At 45.4% G+C, this 13,109-nt stretch overlaps 1 protein-coding gene across 3 annotated transcripts in view; it reads left to right on the forward strand.

The window, feature by feature from the left end:
- The window catches only part of SH2D4B (SH2 domain containing 4B), a gene marked incomplete at its 5' end in the record, with an annotated part of 80,350 nt that extends 68,317 nt beyond the window's left edge, over positions 1–12,033 (forward strand). For 2 of the 3 annotated variants that reach the window (XM_082673886.1, XM_082673884.1), the window contains 2 exons: positions 7,308–7,528; positions 11,128–12,033. In XM_082673886.1, coding sequence (XP_082530012.1) covers positions 7,308–7,528; positions 11,128–11,220 — 314 coding nt within the window. In that variant the 3' untranslated portion in view covers positions 11,221–12,033. The remainder of the gene's footprint in view (positions 1–7,307; positions 7,529–11,127) is intronic. The other variant, XM_082673885.1, reaches the window with a different exon arrangement.
- Positions 12,034–13,109: the final 1,076 nt, after the last annotated feature.

Raw genomic sequence — 13,109 nt, forward strand, 5'->3', positions numbered from 1 at the left:
GGAGATGATTAGGCGAGGTGGCAGGAAGAATGCTCGGGAATTGTGCTCGAGGTGCAGTAACAGACAGAAGTCAGGAGCACTGGCTCCACTTCACAGGTGTGCTGGCTGCAAACTCCTGCCTGTGATGTTAATGTGGGGGTGATGGGAGCCTGGGCTGCTTTGCTGTGCCAGCGTACATGCTGCCATCTGCCTGCCCCACCTTTTCACCCTCGCCTGATGCAATCGTGGGGAAGGGGGCTGCTGCCCTGAAGGGCCTCTGTCCCCTGACCTTGGCCCTGTCTTTTTGGGCAGTGTCCCCATAGAGGGCGCTGCAGTTAGTCGGATTGCCTCTGACCTCCCGAGAAGCCTTGGACACATCAGGGACCTGTGGGCCCGCTCAGGTCCAGTGCCCTGTTCCCCTTAGTCCCCATCAAGGGCCTCCATCTGTATGCTGGGATTCTGCCTCAGTTTCCAGGTTACACCTCTGTTTGCTTCTGCCGCTGACCCTGGTGAAAAGCAGGGCAGAATGAAAACTTAAGGAGTGGAAACATCACCAATCCTTGGAAGCCCGTGTGCTTCTCACCAGGCAGCCCTCTTCCTTCCACCAGATACGATCCCTGTCCTCAGTATTTTGTCCATCATTTCTTTGCTTCATGTATTGTTTATATATTGATCTCCAAACACTAGACTGTTTAGCTTTGTGAGTTTTTCAATTTAATATAAACGGAACTATAGTGTATTTATTTTTCAGTTATTGGCTCGTTTCACACTTCATTGAAAAAAAAATTTTTTTTCTCATTGCATTTTCCCACTTCTGTTGTTGGAGAACAACAGAACAACAATGCCTATCTTTTAGTGGTTAATTCAGGTGATTTAACATGCATACTTAATATATTATAAAGTTAATATATATCTTTACCCTCTTCCTAAACAAACAGATTTTTTAAACTCCAAGCACCCTTCTCTCAACTGATAAGATGTTGTCCAGTATTATAGTTCTATCTTATTCAAACCCTCAAATTACCCATTATTATTATTATTTTGTAAGTCAATATATATTTTTATTTATTTTTTCACAAGGACACGATTTTAATAGTTACTTATATTAAGATGCAATGTCTGCTAAATTATAAAAATTGCTTTAAAAATATATTGACTTAATTGCACTCATTTCCTTTTCTTTATGTATTGACATTTTTCAAATACTGCATATTGAAATCAATTCAAAACATGATCATTACAACATGTGGTAAATAACTTCATATCTACCTAACATTGTTCTCATTCAAATTTTAAACTAATGCTTAGCGTATTAAACTTTATTGATGAAAATACTACATTCACATATTTCATAAAACCAGAGCTAGAAGGGCCTTAGAAAATAATCACACTTGCATGAAATGCTGACAAATAATTTACATATAGTTTCTATACAGTATTCTGTTCACACCATGTATAATCTTGACTTTACCAATTATAATTATAGATACACTAATGTTGAACTTACAATTTTAATGTAAGTCAATATATATTTTTAAATTGACCTACAGTAGCCATGCTCATCATTCCTTCTAGCATCTCAGATTCTCTGTGTAGGATTATATTTCTTCTAATTGAAGTATATCCTCTAGAATTTTCTTAGTAGTCAAATCTCAAAATTTTTTTTTCTGAAGGCGTCTTTATTTTCCCCTTCACCTTGAAAGAGTTTCATTAAACACCATTATTTTTTTCTCTGCACTCTGAAAATATTATCTCATTGTCCTCTGGCTTCTATTGTTGCAGTGGAGAAGTCAACCATCAGTTTAATTTTTTATTCTTTGCAGGTAATCTGCCTTTTCTCTCCGGTTGACAAAATGAGACATTGAGTAGCTTTGTGCCATTTCACTGTTATGTGTCTTTGACTAATATTCCCTCCTCTTCATTCTCCTCTCTCTTTTTTGGGATTCAGCTTATACATGTGTTAGACCTTTCATTCCATTCTCCATGTCTCTTAAGCTCCTGAGATGTAGATTAAACTTATGTCACATTTATATAAATATCCCATGGTTGTGTCATTCTTGGTCTTCACTGTGACGCTTCACTCACTTACCCCTTCTTCTCTCCTCTCACCTCATCGTCACTCCTTTCTGCTCACCTAGCATCTACCCAGCCTTCAAGGTGCACTTCCCATCCCCCTTCATTGCCTCTATAAATCCTGCCCTGACTTCTACAGGCCTCATTAATTTCCTCCTTCTTGTGTCTTTCACAGCACTTGCTGTCCTCTGCATGAGATAACTTGGTGTAGAGCAAAGAGCACTGGACTTGGAGTCCGAGGACTTGAGTTCAAATTCTGGCTCCACCACTTAATAGCTCTGTGACCTTGGGTAAGTCACTTCTCTTGCTGACCTTCAGTGTCCTCAGTTATGAACTGATGATGGTAGGGTTGTTAGGAAGGCTAAATGAGATGAGGGCCACTGAGTCCCCAGATACTGCCCAGTGCTGGCTTTGATAGAAGGCCTCTCATGTGACCCTTGGTGTATCCTTTTGCCTTTCTGCTTCAAAACAGAAACCGTTTCTGGTAGCCTAGTGGCTTGGGAGCTGGATACCAATGTCACAACTGTGGAAATGGAGCTGTGAAGCAACACTTAGGTGAAAAAGCCCTCAGTGAGTTGAAATCCCTGGCTTGTATGACTCCAATCCATACCTTTCAATCCATTTTCCACCCTTGAACATTCTCACATTCTTCTGTTTAGGGAAGATCAGTAGCTCCCCGTTGCCCTCAGAATTAAGTCCATAATCCTTTTTAATGGTATGGAGAGCACTTTGGGGCCTGACCCTTGCCAGCCTCTACACATCTTGCCACTGCCCAGCTCCTACTTTTTAAAACAGTTCATTAATTTTTGGCTGCGCTGCGCAGCTTGCGGGATCTTAGTTCCCCAACCAGGGATTGAACCGGAGCCCTCAGCAGTGAAAGTGCAGAGACCTGACCACTGGACCGCCAGGGAATTCCCCCCAGCTCCTACTTCAGCCTTCCCTCCAGCCACGAAGAATCGCCTGCTCGTTCCTTTTGCAAACTGCCCTCCTTTCCTTGCCTCTCTGTTTTAACCTTTTTGTTTTCAGTCTAACTGGAGCTTCCATCCCTGGGCTCCAGGGCTGGGTGGGTCGCCTCCCTGAGCCCACGCCCTATAGCCTTTATCGCCACTAGTTACAGCGAGCACCACCCCTCCCCCGCCCGCTCTTAAAAAAAATTTGCTAATCTTGATTTCAGTCCAGAGTCAGAGATTCTGGAAGGCAGGAATTGTTTCTCATTTAATACTGACTCCCAGGTGCCCAGCATGGGACCTGGTTCCTAGAGAGTTCTTGATGAATGTTTACTGAAGGGAGGAAGGAAAAAGGAAAAAAGGAAGGAAGGAAGGAAGGAAGGATGGAGAGAAAGTGTTTCTGGAAAAACTACATTTCCTATTGTCTGGGGGTGAGAATTGGCTCAGAAAGAACGTGTAGCTGCATACTCCAATAATCATTCCAGAGCAACTTACCCTGGAACATCGTCTGGTAAGGCCATCCCCCTCAGCAGAAGATCCTAGTCATTAGCAGAGTTAGAAAGCTTCCATGATCCCAACGGTAAGCTCACTCCCCAGCCAGAAGTGGTGGGGTGAGGCCCTCCCCTCTTTCCCTGGCCAGGAGGTTGTAGAGTATTTCAGAGAGGAGGTGGGATGGGATGGGATATGATTAATGCGAATTCCTAGTACACTTGGCTTCGAGGTGATCCAGAAGAGAGAGAGCGATGGAGAGCAGAGTGAACGGGGCAGGAAAACCTAACAGCCTCTCCTCACCATCATCCTACACGGCCCTCAGCCACCAATTAACTCTCTTAGGAGTCAGGTTTTCTGTGAAATTCTTTGCCATCCTGAACTATGAGGCTGTATCACCTTTGGTCTTGGGCCAAATTACAATTCTGATCCCCAGGTAGGTATCAAAGAGGGGGCAGAGTTCACAGATGCTTACTATTTGAGATACCTGGAGAGTCTCCCAGGAATATCCCAGGCTGGGGCCCAGGGACCCAAGTGGTCCCCTTCAGAGGAAGTCACCTTCAGCAGCCTCTGTTTGAGAGGACTGTGCGTGCGGGTAGTGAGCAGCACAGCTTGGCAGTACTATGACCATCGCTGCTACCAGCTCAAGGTAACATCCAACACTAGCATGTGTGTAGTGTACTCAGTGTATCCAGTGCAAATGAGTTACATTGTATCGGGTAGTCATTATGTTCTCAGGCACATTCACATGTGTGATAAGCACATTTATGCCTTAACGTAATGAATTCTCAAACAACCGTATGATGTAGGTGTTATAATCAGTACCACTTAATAGATGAGGTCACTGAACTGGGTTTCAGAGGGGCTTAAGTGACCTCCCCAAAGCCACCTATTGATCAAGTCCTTGAGCTGTGATTTTAGTCCATGTGCACGATCACTGCTCCAAACAAGCCCCCAACATTCCAGGCACTTGGAATACAAAGATAAGATTTCTGTGTCTGTTCGGGTCTTCCAGAAGCAGAAGTCCAAGAGCTTTATTGGAGAAAATGTCTGTGAAGGATAAAGGGGAGACAGAGCAGGACAGATGGGGAGAGTCTTCTGAATATGGTACAGGTCTGACACCTGTGAAGGAGCAGAGGGAAGGAAGGACAGATTATTGGGAGGAAGAACCTGATATGGGAGTGCAGCTCAGAGAACATCTTGGTCAGGTTGATGGGAAGCTCTTGAGGAAAGACTGCTTGCTAGAGGAGTCCCACATTGGGTAGGCATGGCAGCTCTGGTACCCCTTGGGCTCCGTCATAGTACCCCTTGTCCGAGTCAGGCACATAGTACCCCCTGTGCACAGTGGATCCTGAAGGACTAGCAGCTGGAGGCTGTCAGCTCACCAGCATTGCTGCTCCTTGAAGCAGGGTCTCTCTGTAAGGGAGGCTGAACAGAACACTCCCACGGCCATCACAGGCTCTGTCCTTGAGCTATTCCCAGCCACTTTACTAATATACCGTAGAGTTTGGACAGAAGGTTATAAAAGTCCAGAGGTGGGACGTTCTAGGAGCCTCCTGGGATAAAAATGATTTCCTGACGGGGTTAAGCAAGTTGTACACTGAATAAAGGGAAGCCAAGGGGGCTAGTTTGGGGGAGAATGGATTGAAATACAGAAAAGTGAGCTTAGCCATTTTGGCCCAGGGAGGCACCTTTTTCTAGTTCAATCACCCAGAGGGACATCTTTTTCTAACCCACACAAAGGTAGAGTGTAGGTGACCAGCAGCCTGTGATTCCTGGGAGAAAAGAGGAATCCTTCAATGAGGATTCAGGGTCAGCTGGGACAAATCGGGCATTCAGAGCCTGGTGTCCGTTGTTCCTGAGCCAGCCTCTGCCAGACGGAGGTCAGTGGGAAGCCCTTCAAGGGTTTTAGATGGCAGAGATGCATGGCATTGTCATTTTGGGGTTACTGGTCACTTTTGCGTATTAAAAAGTCAGGTCATATTTAAGTTTGTTCAGTCCTCCGCCCATTGTAACACTCCCCTCCTCTCCAACTCCCAAGTCTAGGCTGGGCTTCAGCTTGAGGTACTTGGAGTTGGGACAGAGGTGACATCTTCTGGTCCTTCTTCCTCACAGCCCTTGGCTCCATCTCTGTTTCCCCTTACTTACCTCCTTGCCCTAGACACCTTTAGGGTCTAGGTCCTCTGGTATTGGGCCAGGGAGGAGGGTGGGGGACAGTGCTGAGTCTTCTGACAAACCCTGGGCGTGCCCTTTTGGCTGGTCCTCTTTTGGCTGTCCCTGCCTCTCTGGCTGAAACCACCGAGGCCATCCAAGGAGCATCCTCCCTCCTGCATGGCACGTAATGTGTGATTCTTCGGGCACCCCGCGGTGGGAGTGCTTCCCACCCTCTTCTCTCCTTCTCTCTCCCTGGTTTTCTGCTTATACAGCCTGGTTGGGGAGCGGGTGGCTGGCTTGATTGCCTCTTGGTAAGTCCTGGGCAAGGAGGAAAGAGGTGGCCCCCATTTGTGTTGGCTGTCTTAAAAGGGGGACATGTGACAGTGTGGTTGCTTCTGTGTCCTCTGCTTTGGGCACAAGGAAGTCCTGCCACACCTCCTGTTAAGTAGGAAGGATATGGGAAGGGAGTGTCCCTACAGTGAAGCATGGCAATGGCACCAGGGGTGCAGTGCGGGGGAGTCACAGCGTGCAGTGCCTTCAGGGTCATGATGATGAGCAGCCCATCTACCTTCTACCCTCTGCTATGTGACTGGCAATAAATAATCCCGCTGAATGAATGCAGATGGCAAACAAGTAGGTGTGTAAGAGGACATTGTGTTGCAATTTACCTTTCCCCCAAATAACAGCTGAGAGCAGGAGCCCACATTTCTATAGCTCTTCTGTTTATGAAATTAGTTTCAATTCTTGGTCTCACTTGAAAGTCGTGATGCGCCCTTGAAGTAGGTAGATTAAGATTGCCACGTAAACGTCAAAGAACACTGGGGAAGTTGAGGGCTTGGCTGAAGGTCCCATGCGCAGGTGAGGGCAGAGGTGGGCAGGTCATCTAGGTCTCCTGACACCCCTCCTCTTCCCACCGCCGCCCCCTCTAGAGCCTGACCTACCAGACACATGGCCTCTCGTTCACTCCCTAGAGGAGAGCAGCTCCTGAAGAGCCTTTTGGGGGATTGACCCTGATGTACAAACACCTCCAAGGTCAGACCTGACTCTCCTAACTGTGGTGAAATCACATTGTGTAGGACTGCAGAACCTGAGGACGTTTTGTTCTTTGAGCCGAAGTGGAGCTTAATTATGTGCCCCTATTAAGAAACTGTTTGCCTGGTGTCCACAGGTAGACAGAGGAAGTCTTTTTACTTCTTAAGAGGAAATACTGTTTTCAGGTGCTCACTCATGGGTACCAGAGAGATAACCGAGGCAGTAATCGTAAGTCATTCCGGTCTGGTCATTAAAGCAGTACTCTTAAGACTCTCCACAGGGCAATTCTTGTTGACTTGTATTTGTAATCGATAGGTGCTATAATTCCAGCTCATTACTAATTCTTTGCTTACCCAGTTTTACCCAATTAATCCAAATTAGTGTGGCTTAATTTGGGGGAAAGCTTGCTAGATTGGGGTCCGAGTAGCAACTCTGTCCCCAGGCTCACTGCTAGTTGCTCCGGGCCAAGGTGTCTCCTCAGTAGAATAAGTGAAGTGCTGGACAGCTCCTGAGGCCCCTCCCTTCTCTAGACCTTTGACCAAGGCTGAGGGGCAGGAATGATCTGGGGAGGGTAGCTGGCTGGGGAAGGGGTTGCAGAATCTGCTGACTTGTTTCTTTTTTTAAAAAAACCAGGAATTATCAGCCGAGAAGATGCTGAAGATCTCCTTGAGAACATGACTGAGGGCGCATTTCTGGTCCGGGTCAGTGAGAAAATCTGGGGTTACACCCTCTCCTACCGCCTGCAGAAAGGGTTCAAGCATTTTCTCGTGGATGCCTCTGGGGATTTTTACAGCTTCTTGGGAGTGGACCCCAATCGCCATGCAACGCTCACGGATCTCATTGATTTCCACAAGGTATCTCTCTTAGGGGTGCTGATGGGGGTGGGCAGGGAGAGGCAGGCTGTGGGCATTCTAAGAGATGGGGATGGAGAGTGAGCAAGCAGCCCCAGAAGGTCCTTAGGGTCACAGGGATCTAGACCATGCTGGTAGAAGAGACAAGAGGTGGTCTAGACCAGGCTCTGGGGCCACTGCTCTTCTCTGGCTGACCCTCTACTCATGCGGGCACCTCAAACGCCCGTCTCCAAGCCGCTTCTCACCTTGAGTACCTGAGTGCTGCCTGCTGTCAACACTTAGGGGCTGGTTGACCTGCCTTCTGTCCCAGCCCATGTCTCAGCCCCAGCTTTTTCCAGGGTGTCCCTCTTGAGGACATTCTAGGCAGGCCTTCAACAGCTTCGTCAAGTTAGCTGGGCAGGCAACCCTGTGGTTAGAGAAGCTTTTCAGTTACAATGCCTCTTGTTCCAACGATAGCTTTGCCACTTAGTGTGTGTGTGACCTCAGGCAGCTTCCTTAGTCTCACTGAGCTTTAGTTTGCTAACCGGGCAAATGGATGTAAATAATACTTAACTCAGATCCTGTGAGTGTTAAATGGGGGGATGTACATAACGGCGCCAACTGTGAAGTGGTATGTATGCATGTTCTTGTTTCCCACAACTCTTTTTCTTATTTGGTCCCCTGTCGTGGACCTCTCATTGTGAAAGATGTTTTCTTCCAAACGATGTGTATAAAAAGAAACAACTTTTGTGTTAATGTGGCTGTTGGCATTAGTAGTAACTGGGAGAAAGCCAGAGGTGAAGCTCAGTGACCCGGAAGCGGGGGGCGGCTCAGGATTCCGGGAGACAGAGCTGTGGCAGCTCAGGGGTCCCCCATCTCCCTGAGCTTTGCAGGCGTAGAAATGTTCACAGCATTACTTGACCGCCTCACTGGGCTTTTGCTATAACAGAGACTCTTGGATTTGTATTACGTTTTCTTCATGGATGTCCCCAGGGCTCTAGGGCAGCTCTTAACTTGAACTTATAAGTAAAGCACATAGAAAACCCCCAATTACAAATACCTAGATGCTGGGAGGAGAGGACTGCTCAGAAAACTAGGCTAACCAGGATCAAAGCAGATTTCTACTTGCATCAGGAAGAGCCTTCTAACAACTATAGGAAAGAGGAAGGAGGGGTGCGTGGATATTGGTACCCTCTCTGTGTCGATCGCTCTGCCTGTTGCTCTCATCCGTGTTCTCATTTAATCTTCACCATGGCTCTGGGAGGGAGGCATATTAGTCCCATTTCATAGATCAGGAAACCAAGGTCAGGGAGTTTGAGTAACTTGTCTAAGTTTTCATGGCTGGTACCAGCTAGATCCAGGAGATAAGCCCCAGGCTGTCTGCGTCTAAAGCTTATGCTTGTTCCTCTAAGCTGCGTTGTGTGCTCTCTCTGTCCAATACAAGCTGCTTAGCAGTGATGATCTCCTTGTCCCTGGAAGGGTGAATGTCCGTCTCTCAGAGATGCTATGGACAGGTTCCTGCATAGGAAGGCTAGACCAGATGTCTTTGGAGGTCTTTACCCTCTCCCAAATGTAGGGTCTGAGGCTGGCAACTGAGTTTCTAACACTGAAGAGAGATCTTGTCTATGCCCCTGTGTAGATCTGGTGGTCAGCTTTTATAAATTAACATTTTAATTACACAATTAATTTATGATTTCATTCTAAGAAAAATCAAATACAGTACAAAGCGAAAGTCTCGTTCATTTCAAGCCCCCATTTTTATCCTCCATCTTGAATTACCAGTCTGCTGTTTCCCTATCCAGGTATTTCCTGGGCATTAATGTAGAAATTTATGTACATGAATTTTTTTGTTATGCATATAACAAAATGTATGTCCATAGTTTTGTTATTTTTCACACAAATTGGATAATCCTTTACCAAGAGCTTAGCAATTGGATTTTTTAAAACTTGCTTAATATTTCATAGAATGTATTTTTTGAAACCATGGTCCCCGAGATCGGGCTGCCAAGTTTTAAATCCCAACTTCATTACTGTGTGTGACTTTGGGCAACTATTCAAATTTGGGACCTTAGTCTCCTCCTCAGTAAGGTAGGTTTAAGAATAGGACTCACCTCTCAGGGTCACTGGGAGGTTTCAATAAGATATCACTGTGTAAAGCACTAAAACAACACACCTGACATTTGTAAGCTGTCAGGACATGCTGGCTGTTATGACATACACCTGTGGGATCTTTTCATGTCCGTGCATGCACCGCATCCTTGGTGTGGATGTATCTTACAGTTTCGTGCTCCATCCTCCTCTTGCTTGTCACTTATGTAGCTTCCAGGTTTTCGTGATCGCAAACAGTGCTGCAGAGACTTGCTTGCATGTGTCACTTTGGGCACATGTGCAAGTCTTTCTCTGGGATGGATCCCTCAAACTGGAATTGCTGGATAGAAGACTAAGCACATTTTATTTTGAAAAGATCTGCCAGATTGCCCTCCAGAAATGTAGCGCCAATTCATGCTTCTTCCCAAACTCTATGAGGCTGTTTCCCCACACTGCTGCCAATACTGGGGATTATCAGTCATTTTAATGTTTTCCTATAAGATGGGCAGTGTATCTCACTGTTGTTTAGCTTGTATTCCTCTGATTACCACTGATGCTGAGGATTTTTTCATGTGTTCAATGGCCACTTGGATTTCTTCTGTGAGTTGTGTTAATGTCTTTTGTCCATCTTTCTCCTTAGATGTCTCTTTCTTATTGATGTGTCAATTCTTCTGGCGACTAAATTGCTCTTTAGTTACGTCCATTCTACTCTCCAGGTCTTCCACTGAAAAAAATTTTTTTAACTTAAATGGGCATTCCTTTCATTTCCAGGTTTTTTAACTGGTTCTTCTATTTTATAATAGTCCATTCTTGTTTCATGGACGATTTATCTTCTTATTCCAGTGAGGAGATTAATACGCATCTCTTAAAGACTCTTTCTGTTTGCTTTATAAACCTGATATTTTCTTGGGAGTCATTTCGATTGTTGAGTTTGGCATCTTTCTTTTATGGTTATGATCTTCCTTAAATGTTTATAAATTTGGGGCTTTGAGGGGATCTTTGAACTTTGAAATTCCTGTTTATTCATCCGTGGATATAGTCCCTGTTTCCCAAATCCAGTCTGTTCATGAAGTGAGGGACGGAATTGACGGTGAGTAGTTCATCCTTGGGCGTGGAGATGTCTGAACTAGTTGGATCTCTTTGGTTTCCCAAGGAACTGCGTGCCTCTCCTCACTTCCTGACCTGCCTGAGGCAGAGCCCTCTGCCACCTGGAGTTCCCCAGCCTGTCCCACTGACACTTGTTCTTGCCCCTGCCCCACATTCACTCCTCTGACAATCTCATCCTGTATTGCCTTTGGTTTTCAAGTGTTCGCCAACATTTTTGTTCTGTTGGTGGTCCTCCTTCTTATTTTCCCATGCTTTTATGGATTTATTTCTTTTTAAAAGCAAATTTTCCCTGCCATTTCTATAAATTTGAATGCAGAGGAGGCAGATACATATTCTTAGTCTTTCTATCTCGAACTGGTCTCTCTCTGGTGGACCTTTATTTCCTTTTTTTGATTATAAGTGAGTTTTCCGTTTTTTTTTCCTTTTAGGAGGAAATTATCACTGTTTCAGGGGGCGAGTTGCTGCAGGAACCCTGTGGACAGAGGGACAGCCCACCAGACTACCATCTGTTGTTTGAATGATATTTTTCCCCTTCTCAATCGGACTCCGTGGGGCATCCTATTTTTGAACTCAAGAACTTCCCAGCTCAAATTCTTATGGCCTTCTGGAAGATCCACCACCATCCACAGGGACAAGTAGATTAGCATATTTCAAGGAATATGAAATATATGGTGTACGTGCTGCTGGTTCCTGACCCAGTGCCCAGGACAGAAATTGCTAACAGCTGGTGCAACTCTTTCCTGAAAAATTTAGATACAACCTCAGAAGATGAAGCCTTTTTGTCATGGCTGCCCTAAACTGAATTCCTAGAATACAAGGATCATGTTTTAATTATACAAATAATTCCAGTGCCGAACTCTGAGTTTAACATATGGTAGACATTCAATAAATGTTTGTTGAATGACTGCACTTCTTCTGAAAGTTTTCCAACACTCATCAGCAACGATTTCTAGTAAGTTGTTTTCTATTTGTCACTGTTTATGAAGTCATGGGGATTAGAGAAGAAATATTGTAAAGGATTTATATGGAAGGCATAGATACTGTGTTTTAAATGATACTCATTGTCACTCTCATTGATATTATCAGTGGAATTGCCTAAGGCGTCTGAGCCCCAGCTTCCAGAAGAGATGACTGATACTGCCCTGCCTTCGTATTTCCCTCTTCTGCCATCCCTCCTCTGTCTTGGAATCATATCTTGGCCCTGGTTTTGCAATATTGAGGCAGTGGTTTCATGTATTCCTACAGATATGCCTAAGCCCCAGGGGGAATTATAAATTCAAGAATGGCTTGTAGACATCTGATAAGGCCTTTGCTTTCTAGGATGTGGTCCTGTTTATGCAGGTTACTCAAATGATTACCTCTGCCGTCCTACTTCTTTTGATCTTGATTCTACTGTCCATTTATACTGAGTGTGTTCTTCATATTAACAAGAAGACTCTCCCAGTAACTCAGTAACTTTCAGCGATGGTGTCTATTTGTGCATACTCGTATTTTATATTTATGGATTTTATATATATATATATATATAAAATATATATTTGTATATGGCATGTTATCATGGGATTATTTTAGGCTCTAGAATCAAGAAGACTTGGGTTCAAATCTCACCCTGAAACTGACTAGTATAATAATGCTGGCAGCATTGTATTTGGTGGGAATAAAAGGATGAATGGACTCTGTGGCCATCAATGAACTGGTTACCTTACTTGATAGTTGTATCAGGCATCTCTTATGTTCTACTCCACTCCTTGCCTCACCTGTTCCTCAGATCACCTTGGCCACTTGTTTCACTCCAGTTGCCACCGCTGAAACCAGATCTGCATGGCTCTCCCACCGTGTTGATCAGCCAATGGTGCCTTGCCTCGTGTGGTGCTATGGGCCTCTCTTCTGTTACTGCAGAGGCATTAAGACGCCATGCAGCCAAGGAGAGCCTGGAGGTTAACTCCCCATGAGGGGAACCTTTGATCAATGGGAGACAGAGGATGGTGATCAATTCTTCTCCCTTCCTCTTCCCTTCTGGAGGGACTGTTCTGAGAGGCAGTTCTTCACATGCAAGACGTATCAAGACAGTCCTGCAAGACTGAGCAACTAGTCACGATGAAACCAAGCAGCGGCCAGATCAGTACCACCCCCTCCTGTGTGTTCTTCCTCCCGCTCTGCTTCACTCCCCTTTCGCTCTCTCCTGCTCCCCTGGGACTATGCTCCTGCGTGAAGCAGCAGCACATAAGCACCTGCTGCAGGCTCAGCCTTTTGGGGAAGCCAGGGTAAGGACCCATCATACAAACGTGCTCAATACTATCAAATTTGCATGCTGACTCCATGTCCTCTCTCCTATCTACCTGCCTCACAGGGCCCCTGGATGAATGCAATAAAGTGATGGAGGGAACCTGCTTTCTGAACTGTAAAGTGC

Source organism: Grampus griseus (assembly GCF_964374135.1).
Source record: "Grampus griseus genome assembly, chromosome: 16".
Taxonomy (NCBI): Eukaryota; Metazoa; Chordata; class Mammalia; order Artiodactyla; family Delphinidae; genus Grampus; species Grampus griseus.